General features: G+C 46.3%; 3 protein-coding genes across 4 annotated transcripts; all 3 read right to left on the bottom strand.

Moving 5' to 3' along the window:
- Positions 1-3021: 3021 nt before the first annotated feature.
- Positions 3022-15177, bottom strand: oxsr1b (oxidative stress responsive kinase 1b). Of its 2 annotated transcripts, XM_085938715.1 has the most exons (20): positions 15087-15177; positions 14408-14770; positions 11391-11503; positions 9786-9894; positions 8436-8577; positions 7441-7496; positions 7265-7374; positions 7102-7203; positions 6904-7037; positions 6703-6751; positions 6541-6606; positions 6125-6247; positions 5907-5984; positions 5056-5091; positions 4797-4979; positions 4651-4706; positions 4531-4583; positions 4058-4126; positions 3924-3988; positions 3022-3645 (listed from the first exon to the last, which is right to left on the bottom strand). In XM_085938715.1, exons 2-20 carry the CDS (start codon positions 14493-14495, stop codon positions 3571-3573), a joined length of 1707 nt encoding a protein of 568 aa, XP_085794841.1. In that variant the 5' UTR covers positions 14496-14770; positions 15087-15177; the 3' UTR covers positions 3022-3570. The 2 variants fall into 2 exon arrangements, with proteins under 2 accessions (XP_085794841.1, XP_085794843.1); XM_085938717.1 differs by lacking the exon at positions 5907-5984.
- A 96-nt stretch (positions 15178-15273) lies between these two features.
- myd88 (MYD88 innate immune signal transduction adaptor) lies at positions 15274-17460 on the bottom strand. The gene is made up of 5 exons (XM_085938719.1): positions 17015-17460; positions 16497-16628; positions 16264-16441; positions 16097-16188; positions 15274-15870 (listed from the first exon to the last, which is right to left on the bottom strand). The coding sequence occupies exons 1-5, from the start codon at positions 17328-17330 to the stop codon at positions 15716-15718; spliced, it is 873 nt and encodes a 290-aa protein (XP_085794845.1). The 5' UTR covers positions 17331-17460; the 3' UTR covers positions 15274-15715.
- Positions 17461-17519: 59 nt separating this feature from the next.
- On the bottom strand, positions 17520-21300 carry cry-dash (cryptochrome DASH). The gene is made up of 14 exons (XM_085938718.1): positions 21075-21300; positions 20622-20794; positions 20450-20543; positions 20246-20376; positions 19894-20042; positions 19682-19770; positions 19548-19621; positions 19378-19467; positions 19220-19299; positions 19019-19078; positions 18784-18941; positions 18579-18698; positions 18267-18443; positions 17520-18168 (listed from the first exon to the last, which is right to left on the bottom strand). Exons 1-14 carry the CDS (start codon positions 21135-21137, stop codon positions 18067-18069), a joined length of 1560 nt encoding a protein of 519 aa, XP_085794844.1. The 5' UTR covers positions 21138-21300; the 3' UTR covers positions 17520-18066.
- Positions 21301-22258: the final 958 nt, after the last annotated feature.

The raw sequence follows: 22258 nt of genomic DNA, 5'->3' as shown, positions 1-22258 counted from the left end.
TTCCCTGAATTTGACCATAAGATAGCAAAAGTGTACCGTGTGTCGCCCTCTGCTGGTCAGTAAGAGAAATGACGCATATCAATTTTGGATTCCCTGAATTTGACCATAAGATAGCCAAAGTGTACCGTGTGTCGCTATCTGCTGGTCAGTAAGAGAAATGACGCATATCCGTTTTGGATGCCCTGAATTTGACCATAAGATAGCAAAAGTGTACCGTGTGTCGCCCTCTGCTGGTCAGTAAGAGAAATGACGCATATCCGTTTTGGATTCCCTCAATTTGACCATAAGATAGCAAAAGTGTACCGTGTGTCTCCCTCTGCTGGTCAGTAAGAGAAATGACGCATATCCGTTTTGGATGCCCTGAATTTGACCATAAGATAGCAAAAGTGTACCGTGTGTCGCCCTCTGCTGGTTAGCATGAAAAATGGGGCTGCCGCACGAACCATCCGAGCCGCGCCCCTCCAGCTGGAGGTCTGGGGGGCTTTCCGCCTGACATGCCAAGGCACCGGAGACCACACCCACCCTATGCCGCACTTTCTGATTTCCTGTTTGATCTGTGACGTCACACGGACGCTCCATTAGGTACACCACCATTTTCAGCTGTACCTAATCACAGGTCACTTCATTAGGGAAAAAGTTTACGTGAAAGTGAAAAGTGCCACACCCGCCCTCACCCCCACTTTCTGATTGGCTGGTTGATCTGTGACGTCACACGGACACAGGTGTACCTAATCACTTCATTGGGGAAAAAGTTTAAGTGAAAGTGAAAAGTGCCCCACCCGCCCTCACCCCCACTTTCTGATTGGCTCTTTGATCTGTGACGTCACTTGGACACTCTATTAGGTACGCCACCATTTTCAGGTGTACCTAATCACAGGCCACTTCATTAGGGAAAAATTATGGTCAAACTTAAATGAAAAGTGGCACACCCGCCCTCACCCCCACTTTCTGATTGGTTGGTTGATCTGTGACGTCACACGGACACAGGTGTACCTAATCACTTCATTAGGGAAAAAGTTTAAGTGAAAGTGAAAAGTGCCACACCCGCCCTCACCCCCACTTTCTGATTGGCTGGTTGATCTGTGACGTCACTCGGACGCTCTATTAGGTACGCCGCCATTTTCAGGTGTACCTAATCACAGGCCACTTCATTAGGGAAAAATTATGGTCAAACTTAAATAAAAGTGAAAAGTGCCACACCCGCCATCACCCCCACTTTCTGATTGGCTGGTTGATCTGTGACGTCACACGGACACAGGTGTACCTAATCACTTCATTAGGGAAAAAGTTTAAGTGAAAGTGAAAAGTGCCCCACCCGCCCTCACCCCCACTTTCTGATTGGCTGGTTGATCTGTGACGTCACTCGGACACTCTATTACGTACGCCGCCATTTTCAGGTGTACCAAATCACAGGCCACTTCATTAGGGAAAAATTATGGTCAAACTTAAATAAAAGTGAAAAGTGCCACACCCGCCCTCACCCCCACTTTCTGATTGGCTGGCTGATCTGTGACGTCACACGGACACAGGTGTACCTAATCACTTCATTAGGGAAAAAGTTTAAGTGAAAGTGAAAAGTGCCACACCCGCCCTCACCCCCACTTTCTGATTGGCTGGTTGATCTGTGACGTCACTCGGACACTCTATTAGGTACGCCGCCATTTTCAGGTGTACCTAATCACAGGCCACTTCATTAGGGAAAAATTATTGTCAAACTTAAATAAAAGTGAAAAGTGCCACACCCGCCCTCACCCCCACTTTCTGATTGGCTGGTTGATCTGTGACGTCACACGGACACAGGTGTACCTAATCACTTCATTAGGAAAAAAGTTTAAGTGAAAGTGAAAAGTGCCACACCCGCCCTCACCCCCACTTTCTGATTGGCTGGTTGATCTGTGACGTCACTCGGACACTCCATTAGGTACACCGCCATTTTCAGGTGTACCTAATAACAGGCCACTTTATTAGGGAAAAATCATGGTCAAGTGCCACACCCGCCCTCACCCCCACTTTCTGATTGGCTGGTTGATCTGTGACGTCATTCGGACACTCCATTAGGTACGCTGCCATTTTCAGGTGTACCTATAACAGGCCACTTTATTAGGGAAAAAAATCATGGTCAAGTGCCACACCCACCCTCACCCCCACTTTCTGATTGGCTGATTGATCAGTGATGTCACTCGGACACTCCATTAGGTACACCACCATTTTCAGGTGTACCTAATTACAGGCCACTTTATTAGGAAGAAAGCTTAACTGAAAGTGCCACACCCGCCCTCCCACACCCCCACTTTCTGATTGGCTGTCGGATCTTTGACGTCACACAGACACTCCATTATGGACACCCCCATTGTTTTCTTATCAGATGTCGCCGCCAGAGCTGTGATTGATTTTCCAACCAGCTCAGATTCCATTTGTTAAATGTCTGGCTTGTTGTTCCACCTGATGCGTCGTAGAAACAAGCGAATGGCTTGAGAGTGGCGGGGGGCCAATGTGGTTCGGTCCAACCTGCATCTTTGCTCTCTCCAAGCCAAAACTTCTCAGATTAGAGCTAATTTACTCCAATGACTGTCAGTCATATTAAGACTCAGGAAATGACACAATACAACATTCTGAATTTAATACATGTTCTATCAGTGGCAACAAGCCATTCGCTGCCACAAACAGATCAAATCATTTCTGGTGAAAAACCCTCATGAGAAACATTCTTGGAAATCCTCAACCAAAACAGCGTGGACAGTCAGGATTGTAATTACGTCACATTTTTATATTTGATCTGATCCGATAAAGCAAAGATACGGCATATATCCTGTCCACTAAATGTTGCGGCTTGCACTTATGGAATTTTGACACTCTGGTTAGAAAGGAAGAAAAGTCATCAAAATTGTTTGAGACAGATCCAAGGCCAAGCGTGAAAGATCCCAGTATAAAAACATCCTGATTTGATTCTTTACATACGAGTAAATCAAGTGTTTGGCAAATGTGTGCTTTCAGCGGTTGTCATTCTATCCAAATTATTAAGGCAACGCCATTTCTTGACTTGTTTTTAGGTCGATGCAACAAACTGATGCAAGTGTTGGATTTTTGGACGCTAGCTCAAGGATTCGTGATTTACAGACTTTACCAGCGGATCAAAAACGACGTGGCAATTGAAAATAAATATGCTGGCTGGGCAAAAGGAGTTCCCAACTCTTTACTGGAGATCTCAAATCGGCCTACCTTGCCTTCATGCCTTTCTTTTTTGTGATTCTTCAGAGTTGAAACGTTGGCATTCAGTAGTTTTGCTTTAGGCATTGTGAACATTGTGCAAATGCGCCAAATATCGAAGGAAAGCTAAAGCGAAGACTCCAAATGGGGTTGAACATTCTCGCAGCAACTAGACTACTCTGTAAACGTTTTTTTCAAACTGTTAACAAACGGCTGTTGAACAGTAATTTTCTTTGGCAGTAGTGGTTTCTTTACAGCCATAGAAAAGCAACAAAATGTAACAATCTCGATTTAAATATGTTCTTTTCTCAACATTTTCACATCTTTTAGGCAAGTCCCGGTCCCATTGTAGTAAACATCGACTTAGCTAATGGTGAGCTGCGCAAAGCCGATCAATTTGACATCATCTGGTATTTCCGATCCCTCGATTCCAGAGGCCTGCAAAAAGTACACATCATCGAATGTCAATATTTCCAAAATACTTTTTTTTAATGATCTAAACATGTTCAAGATGAGCTCTTCAATATTCTATTGGAAAATATTGTTCTACAAAGTGAGCAAGAACTTAAGCAACGATTCTTTCGTGTACCACTGGAGAGAGCCCAGCCCAGCACAATACTGGTCTAACCTATTGAGTGAGTTTTGGGAAGATTCTGTTCAGGATCCTAATATCAACATGGTCATTTAAGCAAAAGACCTCATGCTGTGCAACTCACCAGTTTAAAAATGACATTTTGATCTGTTTTAGGCTGATCCACAATTTTCTGCAAATTTGCAGCAACTGCAAAGTAAAATGAAAGTCAGTATTACATTTGGATTTTGAATCTGAAGGAAGGAGGTTACCACTTACCTACTACTAAATCCCTTCCATCCACCAGGCCTGCTGACACCAGCTCTTGCGAGACGCCGTCTGCTGTGTCTGAGAGAGAGAACGAGAGAGAGAGAGAGAGAACGAGAGAGAGAGAGAGAGAGAACGAGAGAGAGAGAGAGAGAGAACGAGAGAGAGAGAACGAGAGAGAGAACGAGAGAGAGAACGAGAGAGAGAGAACGAGAGAGAGAGAACGAGAGAGAGAGAACGAGAGAGAGAGAGAACGAGAGAGAGAGAACGAGAGAGAGAGAACGAGAGAGAGAGAGAACGAGAGAGAGAGACAGAGAGAGAAAAGAGAGAGACCACTTGAGGGAGCCTGTATACAACTAGACAACCGACCGTAGTACCTCAGAGTCACTCACTCTATTACAATTAATATTCCTATTTTTCCATTTTGGCAGATTCGATTTTCAAATGAATGGACATTTTTGGCTTCATTGAAACATTTGGCTTACCTCTGCCAGGCATGAACTCAAAGCGGATGTCATTTAACTCCTTCTTTTTATTTCTACAAAGGAGGGGCAAATTCCATTACAAGAGAAGCCAGAGCAGGTATCGCAACAATTGAAACACACCTTAACCGTAGCACCAAACAAATTGGCGATGTCACGTTGCTTGCCGCTGGAGGAACCTGTGAAAAAGAATTGGTGACATCAAACATGTCTTCATCGCATTTGAACTACGTTTGTTGTCTTCTTTCTTTTGTACAGCTGTGCGTTACCAGCGGCGTCGGAGCAGCAATGGCGCTTCCTCCATCCGTTGTTGCTGGTGATGCAGGGTGAGGGGCGACAGGTGCGCTTACGGCGGATGGTGGCGGAAGCGCGGCCTGAGGTAGTTGTGCTTTGCCTGCAGTGGCGGCAGTAGCGGGCGTAGGTACGTTCGACTGCTCCGGCGTCTGGAACATCTGAGATACAAACGCCAGTCAAGCTGCCGTCCGGAAGCCATCGACCGGGGTCGAGGAAAATGCGCCGAGGACGCACCTCAGAGTTGTGCGGCGCCTCCTTCACTCTTGGCGACTGTCAAAAGACAAATACGGAGCATTAGATTGTCCTGGCCTTAGTCGGCAGAGCACACGGGAGGTCAAAGGGCACACAGGATGTACTGGGAAGGGCACACAAAGGGAGAAAATGGCTGGCACACAAGAAGGTGAGAGAAGTTAAATGGCTTATTTACAGTTCCTCTGATTGCTTTTTTGATTAAAGACTTGAAACCATTCCCCCAGCCGTTTTCTTACATTCTTTTTGTTTCTATACAGCTCTTCACTTTTTCATCCGGAGTACAAGTGGAGAAATACACACGGCAAAGTTGCACTCTTTTTGGCCCCTTTTAGAGGATTAAAAGTTCAGCAAAGAATCACACCGTTATCATGCGTCAAATAAGTGTTGTTGTTGTCACCCGGCAACCAAAAAGCAGCCCGGTCCAGGAACGGCCCCGTGTTAGTCGCAAACAGGAAGCGCACATGTATTTGCACCCGTGACCTTGGAACAAACGACGTCATTGTCCGTCCCACATGTGGCCCAGAAGAAAGCAGCAACTGAAATTTCAACCGTTTTTACTTGAAGGTGCAACTGATTGGAGATGATTTGGTGAGTACATTCAAAATAAAAAAAAGAGAGGGAGGAATTGGAAACAAAAATACAGATGGCTTCCAGGAAGGGGAACTCTCGCTGAAACAGGTGGTCTGCTTTTTGCACTGGATGTTGTTCCAAATGTAGTGTGTTGACTTTTTTTCTTTTTTTTTTTCTTCAATTGGCAAAGGGTGAGCGTGAGCTAACGAGAGTCCTTGCTTGTTAGGGGAAGGCCATGTGTATTGCGCTGGCAAGTGAACAACCCTGGACGTCGGAAGCTCGAGTGGGTAGGAGAAGCGCACTTGTCGCCGGGGGGCGCCAGCAGGCTTCACCTGCTGCTCCTTCGCCGTCAAACAGAACATACAGACACACGCACAGGTGAGACGCACATGGAGATACAACGGACACTGGAGACGAAACAAACGAGGGCAAGGAGGAGGCACGCGGTCGCTCGCCGCCACCGCCGGCAGGCGCTGCTCACCCGCAAGGCGGCCACGGCCGCTTTGCCTTCCTCGCTTTCTTCGTCCAGCTCGTCGTCGCTCCACTCCCACTCGCCGTCCTCCGTCTTGTGCAGACGCCCGCTGGATCCTGGAACGCGGCGTACCTGGAACAAGCCAGCAACAAATTGGAATTTGGAAGCTCTAATAAGTTTCTGTCATGATTTTGAAAAATACACATTGACATGACAAAAGCTTGAGTTTACACTAATATCCAGAATAAACAATGACTGGTATTTTTTAAGCCACCACTAGAGGGAGCCAGTTTACCACTGGTAAGTTAACATCACTGTGTCAAAGTCTAAACTTTTAACACCCAACTTTTCTGAAGTAATGAATATTTCAACATTTTTCTCCATCTTCCAAGAATAAAAAAAAAAAAGATTGTTGTTCTTCTCACCCTTTTCGACCTCTCTGACATTGTGGGAGCCCTCTGCAGAAGTTTATCCAGGAGGTAATCGTGGGTCTGTCAACAGTAGAATCAAAAAAATTAATCATTGGCGCACACAAAGACATTGCCAGCTCATTGTACGGCTTCACTGAAGGGGAGGCTCTGACCTACCTTGGCTTTCTGGAAGAATTTATTCTTCAGCAACTCTGAGGATGTTGGTCTGAGAAGCACAAAGGCAGACCATTCGCAATGTCGCTTTGATTTGGAGCAGCAGGAGGCTTGTGAAAACGTTGATCAATTCATCTGAGGCAATAAGCTAATGCTAACAAATAATTCAAATGGAGGCAAAGCCACATGCAAAATTGCCCTCACCTTTTCTCCGGGTCCCTCTGGAGACACATGGAGATCATCTTCCTAAAGGACTTCCCGTACTTCTTCACAATCTCCTTGTCGCTGACGCCCGTCTCCAAGCCCGGCGGATCGTTTTGCAACGTGAGCATCAGCACCTGAACACACCACGGTTGGTAACTCTCCCGCCATGGCGAGCCGACGTTGCGGAGAAGCGCCGACCTTCATGGGCGGGTATTTGTGGTAAGGCGCCGCCCCGGTAGCCAGCTCGATGGCGGTGATTCCGAAACTCCAGATGTCCGCTTTGAAGTCGTAGCCCTTCACCTGGAGGAGCAGTTTGGTGAAGCGCCCGTCGTCACGGTTAGCAACGGGAGGACGCGCCCACCTGCTCCATCACTTCGGGGGCCATCCAGCACGGCGTTCCCACAAAGGTCTTGCGCACTTTGTTGCGGGTCATGTCGCCGCCGGTGGCCAGGAAGGCGCTCACGCCGAAGTCTGGCCACAGATGAAGGTTTCAGGTGAGGAATTTTGGAATACTCGAGTCCAAAAAGATTGGCTTACCTGCAATTTGCACGGAACCGTCTTCTCCGAGAAGAATGTTTCCAGCTTTGAGATCTCTGCGGAGGTTTGAGATAATGGCAAAAGGGTACACAGGGTAAACTTGTTTGGGGTGTTCTGGTTGTGCGCTGGTGTCAAAGTGGCACCTGGGTAGCGCCAGGTCAAGCAGTTGACCGCCACGTGTCAAATATCTACCGCCAGTCGTGAGAATCTAAGATGGGAGCTTCCCAGCCCCTCCCCTCCCCTCCCCTGAGGCCGGCCGGCGGGCACTCATGTGATCCAGCTTAAGCGGGATGGGAATGCGCAGAAATGTTATCCGTGCATGATTACAAGAAACAATTGAAGATATTTGTGTCTTCTAATCAGATCCATGGTCTCTCGCGTCCTAATTGTCCGTTAAAGGTGTGGCAACGCTTACGATCACGGACGGACGGCCGGCGCTTCATCATTCCTCACCGTCTCGTCGTCAATCAATGGCTTTGATCGGCTTCTGGGAAAGCCGCCAAGCGAGTGCACGAGCCACCCGGGCCAAAGCTCGCTCTGCATAATTTACACGCGTGAGCTGATGGGACCCGAGCCGAGCCGAGCCGGAAAGGAAGAGGAAGACGCAACGGCTGCGTCGGCGACAGCTTGGGAGCAGCGACTTAGCCCGCTCTTGAACTGGCTTAGACGAGAGCTTTGGGGATGACATTTCCCGTGGTACGCAAATCTGCCATTGACACATCCACGCGGTCAAGTTCACAACCATTCCCAGCGAGATTGACACAGCTTTTCATTTGGCTATCGCCGTGACCTCCCAAAGTGACTCCCCCCCTTTGTTCATCGCAATTTGACAAGGCATCGAGCGCTCGCTCGGTCAGACTCATTTGGAGCTTCGTCTTTACAACGTGGCTGACCTTTCGAGGGAGGAAAAGCGGCGCTGAGTAAATGCCAGGCCTTTGGAGCGGGAATAGGAATCACGTTGGCATTATTTGACAGTCGCAATCAAACTATTTTACCTGTGTATCTGTCCGTTCTTGTGCAGGTACTCGAGGCCCTCGAGAACATCTTTCAAGACGGTGGCTATGCTAGGCTGGTCCAGGACGCCCGATTTGTGCTCGCCTCGTGAGATGATGTGCTTGATCACATCCAGTACGGAGCCTGACCACACAAAGCAAGAACGGAATGGTTCAAAAACAAAAAGCAACAAATTGTGACTGACAGAAACATCGACGACTTGGAATAAGCCATGGGACCCGCTCGGTCAGCATTTTGGGGGAATCATTAAAAGGAATCCAGCGACTTGCGCTAAAATTCACAAAGTCGATGACAGTCTTGACTTGGCATCCGGCGAGAGCTCGGCTTCATATTGGTTTTCTGGGAAGACATTCCTCAGCTCAACTCAGCTCAGCTCGCTGCGACGTGACTCATGTTGTGTCCCGCCGGCTTTGTTGGCAATTCAATCCGTGGCCGTCATGTGTCACTTTCCAAACAGGAATTTCCGGAAAAGCTCGAGAGAGCGTACCTACGGCGAGCCCGGAATCCGAACGCGGCCGACGTTGTGATTGAGAAACTGTTACGGGACGCGTCGGCTTGCCGAGCGGCTTTGCAAAGCGGGCGAGGAAGCGTGGCTTGGCACGGCCTTTACGACATATGACACGCCGGGTCCAAATGCCAGACGTTGGTGACAAAGCAAAGTCAACGGCGACTATTGGCTTCTTAGCAGCCTTTTTTTTCCTTCTTTTTTGCAGTAGCGCAAGGCGATAAAACCCACTTCTACTGGAGATGCATTTCAGTGCCACACTCAATAAAAGTCAACAGAGAGAGAAGCCCGGCCGTTGGAAGGCTGGCTGGCTGATGTACTCGAGTCCATCCCAGCGGGGCAGACAAGCCATCTGGGCGCTATCACTTACACAGAGTGCAACTCGAGTCATTTCATTTCATTCACAATTCAACACACAGCTAGCTACTGGGATGAAAATCCGGTGACTTGTAGGTGGTGTTTAACATTAGCAGTGAAGCTGACACCAAGAGGGCATGACCGCTGCTTTCATGGTGTCTATTCCAGTGATTAGGAAGTGGCCACGTATTTCCCGCCGCCTCGATACATTCCCGGGGCTTCGGAACAGCGGAATTGGCTACAGCTGGCGGGCGGTAGGTGGCCTCCTCCGCGCGGATCCTCTCGCTGCTTAATTGCAGCTTCTGCCACACGGACGTCGTCGAGGCTGTTATTAGCGCGGCCCCGTCATTACGCGGCGCACACAATGAAGATCAGCGCCGTCACGTTCCCCGCAATCACGGCCGACCACATCGACGAGAACGGATGAGACGTCGAGCCCCCGTGGAATTTGTTCCTAACGTTGACTTACCGCCACTTAGCAGCTTCATGACTAGCCACAGCTCGTCCTTCACCACAAATGAGGTGTAGTAAGTCACGATGTTGGGGTGATGGCACTGGCTCATAGCCTGGATTTCTTTCTGAAACACAAAGAAGAAAACGGTGGCGAGTCAATTGGTGTGTTTAAAACGACACAAGTTGGCTTCTGCTCGCCTCATGCTATCACACATTTCTACCACTGTATCAAGTTTTCTTTTTAATACTGAGTCGTGTCACCAGGTTAAACCCTGCTCGCAAATCTCTTTGAATTTCCGCTCACATTGAGGTGATTTATTCTTCGGAAGGAGATTACTGCCTGGTGCTTGGGCCTCGCTAATGTCATGCCGACGTGTTTCACCATGAGGCAATTAAGGAAATGAAGTGCAATACTTGCCGTGGAAATGACGTCAGAAGATGGTCACGTGTCATATGCGCGGCGGAGGGAGGAGAGAAAAAAAACAAAAACCCACCGGGTTCTTTGGACGACAGGTGAGGTCACATTCCACCTGTGTTTGAACCCAAATGGTGACCCAATTTTGCCAATATCTTCCAGTCTGGCGGCTCCGACAAACAACTCGGCGGGTTGCCTTGCCCGTCGTTCCGTCTCTGGACACTCCACGCCCAGAGAGAACAATTATGTTGCAGCTCGGCTGGGCTGGGCTCGGCGGGCCAGAAGACAAACAATGGTCTAACAGGGAGGATATGGTGCTCCGGCAGTTGGCGGGTTTGCCCATCTTTTTCCAGCAGACAATGTGAGAACCGGGGAGGGTCTTTGTTGCGGGGATTAGGTCACTGACTGGAAGCGTATGGCGCCGATGTTCTGATGCCACTGACATATCTGTGTCAAGCAAATGTGTGCACTTTCGCACTCCATCAATAAGGATCCAATGAAACCATTGATTCTGTAACGAATCTTTGAGCCAAAGGAAGATTGTCATAGCTTGAGAATGAACTGTTTGGGAATTTCAATGACTAAAGAAAGAGCAAGCCTTTAAGAAACAAGTAAGCATGAGTCCCAAACCTGTGACTATCTTAAAGTTAATCATACAAGATGTTCCTGTTGTAAATAAGCGGTGGCCGAGGTGTTAGCCGTTAGCGCAGCATGCTAACGTCAGTGTCAACATTGAGCCTCCGCAAAAAGAATCAAATCAAGCTTTTTTCACTTTTGCAAAAACTTCTTCATTTTTTTTTAATAACTATTATTACTTTCAGACTGGCTGAAATAAAATGACAGCACTCTCGTTAGGCCTCTCGTGGTGACGCTGGTGTTTCTCTTTTACGGAGTCTGCTCGTTTGCGTGCGGCAGGACATTCAAAGCCGAGCGAGCAACTCAATGACCGATTGTCATGGCCGTTGTGTCGCAAAGTGGTGCCACAATGGCACAGAGGAGCCACTATGGGAGCAGCGGCGCAACAAACGTAAACACATTGTGGTGGAAAGATTGGAACTGACACCAAAAGTTGACCTGCTTCATTTAGCAGAAGGATACGAAAGCAGAGTAGGACTGGCTTAGCAACTTTCTTTTTTTTTTTTATCTCACGCCAAAGAAACTCAGACATTTAGCAATAATGCTGTCAGACTAACGCTACGTGCTTACCAAGAGTTCGTCCATGTTGGTCTGGCACTTCTCCAGGTTGATGCGCTTGATGGCCACCTTCTCCTTGCGCGGGATGCAGTAGGCGGCTTGAACCACAGCTGTGGCCCCGCTCCCTGCAAAAGAGAATGCAAGCGGTGAACGACAATTTGGGCGACTTAATGCATCAAATAAAGGCACAATATGGAAAAAACGGTTCATTTATCTATTTCTCACTGGCCCATTTCATTTCATCCATCACTGGACAGTTTGTCAGAGAGCACTTTTTCCTCTGGCAAGAAGCTTTGAGGGTTGGAAGGAAGAATGAGCAGCGTGCTCGCCCAGCCTCCACTAAGCTTTTGCTAACCCCCTTTGCCCTCATCTTGCCTATGCCCAAATATTAACAAAGTGCCCATTGTTTGGACTTTTCATTGAAGCGAGAGCCGATGAAGATTTGGAAACCGGAGCTCAGGAGGCGGGCCGCTGAAGACAAAATCCCTTCCCAGAGTTGAATTAAAAGCCAGGCAGCGAGCCGCCTTGTGAATCTCACTGTTTACGTTTGTAATATGGCTTCAAGCAATGCTGAAGAAATATTCAACACGAGCGCGGCCTGTGATGATAATCTAATAAAATTGCAATTTCCCGTGTCGTGTCCTGCATGTGACGGACGCGGACAGTCGCCAGGTCTTGTTTTTTTTATCTATATATACACAAGTTAGCCTAAATGACGTCATTTGTTGTCAATGTTAAGGTTGACTCTTGTTTTTGACATGATTCTATGATCAACAAGTTAACTTGTTTTTACACAATCAGAATGTATTTGTATGAGCTTGTACTTTGATTGAAAGGCAATATTTGTACTTCTTAAAGTATCAAAATAGACGTGATACTTTTCCCAATCCCAACAGAGAGAGGTTGAATGTGGAATTGATTGAGATCTTACACTACAAGGTGGAGGGGGGGACAGCAGAAACATTGATTGCTGACCAAGCCCAGCTCAAAAGCTCTCTAGTAATCTCTCCACAAACTACAAGCGCGACCTCACAAACCTCTGGGGGGGTTTGGGGTTCGGTCCCGACTGAAGCAAACACAAACTTAAACAAACACGGCGATCCAGTTGCCGAGACCACGTTGGGGTGTAAATTCCTCAACGCAAATGAACAGCTAGTCGTCAGGGATGGCCAACGTGATTCCTGACACCGCACCGAAGGGAAATCGTTTGTTTCAGCGAAAATAATCAGAAAAAATAATTGTGAAAAGGCGAGTCACCTGACTGGCTGCCAGCAACCGTAAATCTTTGTTCGTAAAACCATCGCAAAGGAAAGAAGTGGAAAGACCAGCTGAGCAAGTCTGATGTGTCACAGATGTGTCTTTGTAATCCATCAAACCGATAGGATCCTCCTCCTCCTTTTTGTGGATATCTGAGAAGCAGTTGACAACTTTTGCCACTTTGGATGGAGGAGAAAGCGGCGGTATTGACCAACTGTCAGACAATATCAGTTGTCTCGCCGACAGCAGCGAGCGGGCGGGCACTGCTCCAAACTTCACGTCTGCTACTAATGAGGCACAACACAATTTCATCCTGGATAGTAAAATTGACCTCAAAATGTCACATTTTGTTAGCAAAAGTGCATTTATGTTGGCTGCTCAGATAAAAGACAATTCAAAAACATACAGGAAACAAGGAAAAATAGGATTTACAACATTTCTATCAGGCGTAGCAATACAGTAAGATGATTGATATTGGATGTTCCAAGTTAGCTTAGCTTTTCCTGCTTTTGTTTCCATTACAGCCTTGATATAAATATCACTAATGTATACAGTATACTGTCAGACGCACCATTTTGAAGTCAAGCGTCCTCCCTCAGATGGCGTCCGAAGCCAAATAGAAAAAGGCCAAAACATTGACAAAACAAGCATGCTCTTTGCAAGCCTTTGTCGTGTGTTTTCTGTAAGCATATTTTTTGACAAGCCATGTTACGGCTGTTGCCATAACGCTTTCAATGACATTGACACTGAAGACAATTTAATTGAACGACTAATTAAAAAGGTATCAAAGATTTCCATGACACGGAACCCCGGTGGACTCTAAGCTTAGTCAGTATATTCCAACATCTTTGGATAAGGGTGAAGAAAAACACCACAAACATTGCTAAATCTATTGAAGTGCTTTAAAAACACAAGGAGGTGATTCCAATCACTAATGAGAAGTTGCACTCGGGTCAGCTAGAGTTCATGAAGTGCAATTGACACATTATAAGATTAACATGGCCTTGAGTTAGCTTCTTAATGAGCAGGTATGCAAGAGCAATCTACTGGCTTGTGATTTCAAAACTACTGCTTGTTTCATATAGCATATGGAATAATATAAGCTTTCAATCCTGTATTTCTTAAAATAAAACTATTGTTTTGACAAGCAGCAATTGGCAATTACATTTTGTTTGTAATTAGTTGAGCAGTTTGATTTCATTAACTGATTTTTTTTTTGGGGGGGTTGTTTTACAATTCAAATGATTGTTGAATGTAAAGAAATGATCGTAGTGAAATTGTAATAAATTGATTATTTTATCATATATTTAATACAGTATGTTTCAGTTGAATAGTTTTGTTATTTTAGGACATTTTTGCATATTTAATGACGTTTCTTTCGTCACACGCGCGCACGCACGCACGCACGCACGCACGCACATTTATTGCGGGAATCGAACTCATTGCCTGCACACAAGACAGGCGAGCGTACCCCAACACCATCAGCGACCCCCCCCCCCCCCCTGCAACATTGTTGTATGGCTTGTTTCAACAAACCGGCGTCGCCCCACTGGGCGGGGTTGTCTTTCTCAGTGGAAACATTCCACATAGTCGAAGTTCTAACACCGCCCGGCAAGGACTGTGCTACATTTAAGTCACCCGCCCATTAGCTCAACTAAAAAAGATGCTTGGAAGATTCAATGAAAACATATCACGGGTTGTACTAGCGTTAGCGAGGGTGCCTATTCACAGAGTGGGGGGGAAGAAAGCTAGCAAACAGTAATATCACATACCAATCACCTCATGTAGCTCGTAGTCATCTTTGTTGATGGACCACGGTTGGGAACTCAGGTCCTCCCACATGGCTGAGGTATATGCCATTTGACACCGTCGAAGAAAAAGTGTCGGCGGGCCCCGCAGGCAGAGTGTTGGGGAAAGAACAAAAGACTAGTCTAGTCCCAAGTAATTCCAAGGAGCGGCAACAAGGGCGACTCTTTAGCGTTCTTTGTGAATCCTGCAGCACTCGTGCTGTCATTCCCAAAGTTTGACACAAGACTCGAAGCCCCGCCTACTGCATTCCTCAGCCAATGTGTGGATCGCTTCGGCGGCCATGTTGGATGTGCTCACTGCGGATGGGAACGAGCAAACTACCGCACCTGCATTGGGCCAAAAATAATGACACCGTGGCGTCACACCGCAAAAATAAAAGTACAAACCACATAAAGATGTAAAAAATTACATTTTAAAAACGTCGCCTTTACAGTGAGTTGCGTTCACGCAACGCTACATCAATGAAACACGCGCGATTCAAGAGTGGATTCCGTCACACAGCAAAAACATTCCCTCATTTTATATTTACGGGAAGTTTGTCGCTCATATACAAGCAACAAAAGGTTTATTACACTCATTTTGTGCAAAGTATTTCCTTCATTAAGTAATTATCATGAATAAGAATAGTATTTAGTTCGTCACCTCAATTTAAGCTCAACCGGCAGTCCAAATGAGAGAAGAATAAAACCAAAAGTTTTGATTGGACAATACGGCAGTAGGTCGGGGTGTGATTATGTTGCACTGTAGGGGAAATGACTTAATAGCGACACCACTGGCGGTGTCTGAAATAACATGCGAGAACAGCGCAAGAACGACACGCTGTGGACGCTTTGTAAAATTGCTTGCATTTATTTCGAGGTTTTGCCTAAAATGACGTCGTTATCAAGCTGTAAAATCCTTTCAAAAACACACAAAGACTATAGAATATGAAAGGGGAGAAGTGAGAAAAGCAGTCAGTCAAATGTAGAAGTGTACTGCACGTACATTCACACTTCCCTTTCCGCAGTAATCTCATGCTGACAATCAAAAAGGAAGGGTAAAACTGCAGTCCAATCCTTACAATAAAAATGTGAGCAGAAGAACTAGCAAATTTAGCTCTGCACATTGTTTGTCAATCATAACACAGGCTACATTCATAAAAATGACATGAAATGTATGAAACTAATGAATACAATTACATTTGAGAATTGCATAATATCTTTGGTGTCGGGTCCGAAAGGTTTCTATATATTGACGGAAAAGCACCTTTAAAAGACTAATGACAATCACAACTATGGCAGAGAAAGAGCTTTAGCCAGCCGTTCCCAAAACCAGGTCTGCGTGTAGGGATTTGTGTAGTCGCACACGGTCAGGAACCTTAGGATCCTCGGGAACTCTTTTGTCATTGACTTGTACACCACGGGGATGAGTCGTTTATTCCGAGCTCCTGTCACAGCGGAAGGAGGCAAAAAGTTGACTTCTGACATATAAAGTTGTCAAATATGCTGGTTACCTTGACTTGTGCCAATCAAATCTTACTTCCCGGCTATCGTATTTGTTGATTGGGTTTATCCCTCAAATGCAACTATTAATTGGCATCTTCCCCAAAAAATCCTTACTGGCGAAGTCAAGGTACCAGTGCATAAATCAAAAGAAGAAGACAAACTATTCACCAGGAGAAAGGCTGAGTGCAAACTTAGTCTGGAAGTCACAGGCTTCACTTTTGATGTATTCATCTGAGATCACGACCACCATCCTCTTACATCTGAATACAGAAACATCAGAGTGAAAAGCAGGAGAAAGAAAAACCCAAAACATCTACGGTGCCGTGCCGTTGCACCTCTTCTCAATGAGCTCGCCAGTGATGGTCCAAATGCACGATCCGGGCAGGACGTTGCGGTCGAAGACGCAAAGCTTCAGTCGGTAGTTGGTCTGCTCCAGCTCTCGAATCATTTCGTGCACAAACTTGATGTCGCTCTTGCAGTAGCAAATGAAAGCGTCAAACAACTCGGGAGAACCTGCAAGTCAAAATAAAGTTATGCTTTGAACATGTGTTTGGAAGCCTTGACTAACCTTCTGGATCATCCCCCAGGGTGAGGCCAGAGAGCTCGGGGGTTCGAGGGATGCAGCTGTCCACCTCGGGGACCTGCAAGGGACGTACCGCCCTCTTCTTTAAGCTTTCATGATACTTCCTCACGTCATCATCTTGCCGGAGAGAAAGGCAGAAAACATAGATAGATAGATCGATCGATCAACGTCGTTCCAGGTTCACAGTGCCTTTATTTCACTTTTTGCTGACAACTATTTGGTTGTTCTTGTAGTTTGGCACGTCACGTAACGTCACGTAACGTAACCCGAAGTCATGATCAGCATAGTAACGGAGGGGTGCGTTACTATGCTGATCATGACTTCGAAATCGAGCGTACGCTTACTTTTCGGATTTATTTGACTTGACACACGCACTTGAACCTCCGTAAATCGGGAGCTCAGCCGCTGTTTGCGGAAGTGCTACGTGTTTAGTCATGCGTACTTTTAATTTGAACAAGTTCTGTAAAAGTGATGACATTTCGAGATCATGTTCCGAAGCGTACCAATAAGAGGACGAAGCTCTTCCACGACGTCGTTCCTCTCCACTTCCTCCAAGATGGACAAAAGTTTCCCAACGCTGGCCTCGCTCGAGCACGCCTGCCAGTCAACCAAGAGCCGCTCAGTGGGATTGGGAACCTGCTGGTAGTTGATGATCTCCAGGTAAGAGAAGCCCATTGCCTCAGCCACCATCGTCCAGTCGGCGGCCACCACGGTTCGAGGGTTCAAGTAAAGGCTCAGGGTTCTCCTGACGCTCATGTTAAGGGCGACCAGAGGGACGGTGGACAGGTCCTCGACCACCGTCGTGCAACACGCTGCCATGTTGTTTCTCAAATAGGTTTCTTTTTGCGGCTACTTCAACATTGCTCAACGTACCTGATGGGAAGTGCGTCACGCGTGGGCGGAACCGATAAACTGCCCACCGACGATCGCGCAGTGATGATTACTCCAATATTCATTTTCATGTTGATAAAATAATACAAAGAGCATCCAAACTTTTGTGCAATTTATACAAAATATATCAAATGTTTTGTTGAAATAACCAATGCATCGCATAGGGAGAGCTGTTTCTAATATGTTGTTTTTCTCACACACAATACAATGACAATTTGCGACTTTCTAAATCATGTTTGTATCTATCCATTCACCAATTTCCTTTCCCTAAACTCTCAATTATCTTCTTTTCAAATAAACCATTTCACATATGCATTGTAGCTATTTCTTTTATCTCATGGCCCCTTGAGCACTAACATTTTCCCACCACGCTTTCTGTCTGTAGCTAGTTTTGTGTTCTTCTCACAAGAGTATTTCCTCAAGTCATCTCCCGCCCCCTTTTGTCTCGCGTGAGCGTATTTCCCGTAATCGCAGACCTCCCAGATGCGTTACGGAAATATGTGGTTTCAACAACAACAACAAAAGAGAAAAAGAAAAATGAAGGCAAGTCTCCTGCATCATAAAAGCATTTTAAATGTAAGAAACCAATTTGAATAGCACCCTAACTTTAACCAGAAGAAGGCAGAACAAACTTGCCATTGTAACGGTCAGAAAAGATCCAAGCTCACAAGTTTTTGCTTCTGGAGAAATAGAAATCAACGCCTCTGTCACCGTGCTGTTTGGGGATGTGGGATGGGCCTTTTCTGCCTCTTGGGTACGGCCCGTTCTGTGAAATAACAAAAGCGAGTCAACGTGAACACAATTTAGACTGCTTTTGTTTTGAAAGGCTTCTACTCCCTATGAGCTTGTTTGAGTTTGACTGACCTGTTTCTTGCCAACGTGACGGCTCCATTCGGGCGCCACCACGACAGGGGTGGGATAGGTCTCACCTAGGATGACGTCGGCGTGCAATAGCACCGCCTTGCTGAGGGTCCACGGCGTGTGCACATCGGCCCCCCGGATTTTGTGCAGCTCGGGAAGCCATCGCCGCACGTAGTCGCCCTAAGGATGAGTGTCGGGTTAGAATTTTACAATAACAATATTTCACAAAAGCCATACTTGAGCAGATATTTGCAATACAGCCAGGATGTCGCGTGAAAATCCGCTATATAGCAGGACCGCAGCGAACCAACGTACATAACTGTCATAGTCGAGTCCTTGCTTGACCATGTTGAACTTTCTGTTCTCCCGGGGGTCATTTCCAATGCCCGCGCTGTACAGCCAGTTGCCATAGTTACTGCAGACGTCATGGTCAACCTGCGGGAAGACATGGCTTTACGTGGGTTTTAAGCGCTACTGACCCAAAGCAGAAGGCGCATGGTAAAAGCCTGAAAGAATTTACCAAAAGGTATTCAAAGTATTCGGCTCCCATCCTCCAGTCAAGGCCCAGGTCCTTGGTGAGGAAGCTGGCCACGTTTTGGCGCCCTCTGTTGGACATGAAGCCCGTCATGGCCAACTCCCTCATGTTGGCATCCACGAAGGGCACACCCGTACGTCCCTCTGGACAAAATAAACATTTCCGCGCGTGCCATAGCTCGCTCGCTCGCTCGGTGGGTCGGTATTAGTGCCGTGCAAACCTTTCCATGCGTTGAAAAGCGTCATGTCCGTCTTCCAAGGAATGCTTTTGTCCTGAAGCCCTATGGAGAGAATTTGATTTCAAGAACTGACTGATTGGATGTTTTTGTGCTTTTTCTAAATCTCGCCAAGTTGTTACCACAATTCTTTGCTTTTATATAGGAAATAAAAAAGCTTTCAAATTCAATGAAGACAATATTCACCTTTGAGTTGAAACAGACGATTTCCATATTTGAGTGCTACAAACTTGAAGTAATCACGCCACAAGAGTTCAAAAATAACCCTGTCATTGAGATGAAACGTTCATCGTACTGAATCGTGTCAAAAGATATCAAGGAATATAAAATCCTCAAAGACTGACCAGTACGTGCTCTGATTGGCCGTTCGCTCCCTCTCGTATTGGCGTATCTGATGATAAATATATCTTGGTGAAATGCAGCCCATGGCCAGCCTGCAGAGCGTCCAAAACAGCTTATTAAAAGGCGCTTTATTTCTATTGAGAGATTTCATTGACACAAAAGGAACACTCACCACGGCGCAAATTTGGTGGAATAGTCCACGCCCACCAAGCCGTTCCGTGTCTCCTTATAGGTTGCGACCGCATCCTTTGGGAGGACAAATCAATGTTTCCTTCAAAGGTCCTAACTTGTGTCAAATGAACTTACCGTGTCCCAGAAATAATGCTGAAGTCTGCGCAGCGCCTGACTTTCACCGCCAGTGCACGGAAAAGCGGACCGAGGGTCATTCAAAGGCTCTGGAAGTAAGTCAAAGTGAGGTTTTTTTTATTTATTCCGTCATTGTAATTTATGAAATCTTTATTTTCATGCATGATACAATCAAGTGATGTCATTTGAATTATTTCAAAAATGTACTGTACCTGTTTGCTCCAGGTCTGCCGCACTGGGAACGTCTCCCTCTTGAAGGCCCCCGGGAAGAGGCTTCAGCCGGTCCGGGCTTGCCAACTCAGGTCTGACCTGACTCTTGGATTCCACTTCCTTCCTGAACTGAGTGTAAACATCCGGCAGCCTGACAAAACAGATCATCATGAATGTACAGGCCGAATGTGACAGCAAGAGGTGTTTGGCGTCACCAAGTGGCCGTGTTGCAGATTGCACACACATTTGACTCGATTGTATGAACTTTGCTTTGATACATCTATTGGTGCCACCAGGTAGGAAATCCCTCTTCCAAAAATGATTTTCTAGTGTGTGTGCGTCGGCAAGTCTCACCTGGAAACGTGTGGAAAGGGCAAATCGTCTCGGTGGTACAGCGTGGAACCCCAGCAGGTGTGCACTTTGACCTTCATGAGCGCGCACACGTCCTTTACACCTTTCTCCACAGTCAGCTCTTCGGATGTTGCCTGTCATTAAATTCATAGCAAGTCCTAAAAATAAAGCTGATGATAATGATGGAGGCGATGTGAGGACCCGAACCTCTTGGTGGAAAGCGACAGCGCTGACAGAGCCCAGTTGCTGGATGAGGTCGGCGACGACTTCTTCCGGCTTGCCGCGTCTTATCACCAGGTTGCTATTTGACAAAGGCACACCAAACTTGGTCAGTGGCATAAAAGGCCAAGTGCATTAGGGGTATAAGGAATCCAATAACCTGCCCCTGTTGACCAGCGACTTCCTGAGATCTTGGATGCTCTCCAGCAGAAAGCGCAGGCGAAAAGGTCCCGTCTTCGGCAGGTTGTACTTGTAGGTTCCCACATAGTGTCTGGGATCGAAGCAGTACAACGGCACGATGTGATCAGCGTGGTTTTGAGCAAAATGGAACACCTACACGGGGAAGAAAATACACATCACTTCCTTCATTATCTCCAACTTGACTTGTCACGCTGTCAACTATTTTATTGTGAAAGTACACACCGGAACTTTCACATGCCAGCAAACGAGCTAAACGAGCCAGCCCGTAGAACAACAGAACGACAAAATTCAAATATTTCAAAAACATAAACGGAATAAAAGTCACACAACAACAACAACACAACATAAGCGTGCTCTAATTGTATCGTCTGTTTTTAAGACGCCCTGAATGTAAACGCGCGTTCGTTCTTACCTCGTTGTCGTGGATTCGTAAATCGTTTCTTAACAAACATATGATCGTTCGGGAAGTGGACATGACTGAGTGCTCGTGTCGTCTCGTCGATAGCCGCCGATTGGAAGCGCAACAAGAACAAGCTCCAAAACACAAACAACGGTCAAACCACAGCCACGTCTCTCTCCGGTTGTCTCCTGCGGACAAGCTCCGGTTGAGGCTCGGTCACGACGTTATACAAACGCACGTTGTCATACGCGCGTCACGTTTGTGTAACACGCTTTCATAATCATTATTTTTTTTCTTCCACAACTCCAATTATTGAATGCATTCATAATGTGGATATAAAATCAATTGACATTAGTAATTGAATGTTTGATTTATTTCATCCTGTATGTTTGCTGTCCGAGTCAGGTTTTTAATAATAATGATGACCAACAGGTGACATTTGCCATAAAAATCAATTTTTATATTGCCTAACCATCAAGGGTGAAATTAATAAACCAAGTAGAAGTCTTTTGTATATCTGCCTATTTTTTTATTTTTTTTTTAAAATGTGTCTGTTGTGCATTTTCTTCCCAGTGACCTAACAGCAGAGCAAATTGACATCATTGCCTACACATGAAGTTTCCCAGGCAGGCCACGACATGATCGCTGTGTGAAACACGATCATCAATGGGAGAAAATAGACGACACTTAAATAGTATGCTACTCTGACATGATACTCATCTGCCATTACTCACCAGGAACAGGACGCTATCCTCTCTCTGGCTTTCTTATCTCCTTACCTCGACCCATTTCTACGAGTAATAATGTTCTAACTACCGTGCTGTCGTCTTATCGCCCCATCTATATAGTGGTATGTTGTTGACATTTTTATGGTCTTTGCTTTTCTTCCTCGCGGCTCCCGACTGTCACTACCGTCGGCCTCTCAATTTCTCCATCCCGTTCTCAGTTCGTTCTTCTGCCGAGGCAGCAGGTTGCTCAGAGGTCCGGTTTCAGAGCCGACTGGATTTTGTCCTCGCGTGATAAAGATGTTAATAAATGACAAGAGTTCCGACTGTAATGGGGAAAAAAAAGCCACACATCTTAACAGCAGATCTTTCGTGATAAAAGCACACGTGTGCGTTTAAACATTAGCGAGGGGGACTGGAAAGCCTTTACATTGCACGTTGTTCTGCAGTCCAGCGGACGAGCGCTCCACC

The sequence above is a fragment of the Syngnathus leptorhynchus genome, chromosome 19 (genome assembly GCF_054491065.1).
Source record: "Syngnathus leptorhynchus isolate UIUO chromosome 19, UIUO_Slep, whole genome shotgun sequence".
Classification (NCBI taxonomy): domain Eukaryota; kingdom Metazoa; phylum Chordata; class Actinopteri; order Syngnathiformes; family Syngnathidae; genus Syngnathus; species Syngnathus leptorhynchus.
The sequence above is the reverse complement of the archived record's forward strand: the minus strand, read 5'-3'. Positions and strand labels throughout refer to the sequence as shown.

What these genes read in the sequence shown, in the direction of transcription:
- cry-dash (XM_085938718.1), bottom strand. Translation starts at nt 21,137, where the DNA reads ATGTCCACTTCCCGAACGATCATATGTTTGTTAAGAAACGATTTACGA. An exon ending in GCCAATCAGAGCACGTACTG is followed by an intron (nt 19,300 to 19,377) that starts GTCAGTCTTTGA and finishes TCTCAATGACAG; the next exon opens with GGTTATTTTTGAACTCTTGT. An exon ending in GACTCGACTATGACAGTTAT is followed by an intron (nt 18,444 to 18,578) that starts GTACGTTGGTTC and finishes ACTCATCCTTAG; the next exon opens with GGCGACTACGTGCGGCGATG.
- oxsr1b (XM_085938715.1), bottom strand. Translation starts at nt 14,495, where the DNA reads ATGGCATATACCTCAGCCATGTGGGAGGACCTGAGTTCCCAACCGTGG. An exon ending in CGGTTCCGTGCAAATTGCAG is followed by an intron (nt 7,375 to 7,440) that starts GTAAGCCAATCT and finishes ATCTGTGGCCAG; the next exon opens with ACTTCGGCGTGAGCGCCTTC. An exon ending in TGTCAGAGAGGTCGAAAAGG is followed by an intron (nt 6,248 to 6,540) that starts GTGAGAAGAACA and finishes GGCTTGTTCCAG; the next exon opens with GTACGCCGCGTTCCAGGATC.
- myd88 (XM_085938719.1), bottom strand. Translation starts at nt 17,330, where the DNA reads ATGGCAGCGTGTTGCACGACGGTGGTCGAGGACCTGTCCACCGTCCCT. An exon ending in AGAGCTTCGTCCTCTTATTG is followed by an intron (nt 16,629 to 17,014) that starts GTACGCTTCGGA and finishes CTCTCCGGCAAG; the next exon opens with ATGATGACGTGAGGAAGTAT. An exon ending in TGCACTCAGCCTTTCTCCTG is followed by an intron (nt 15,871 to 16,096) that starts GTGAATAGTTTG and finishes CCGCTGTGACAG; the next exon opens with GAGCTCGGAATAAACGACTC.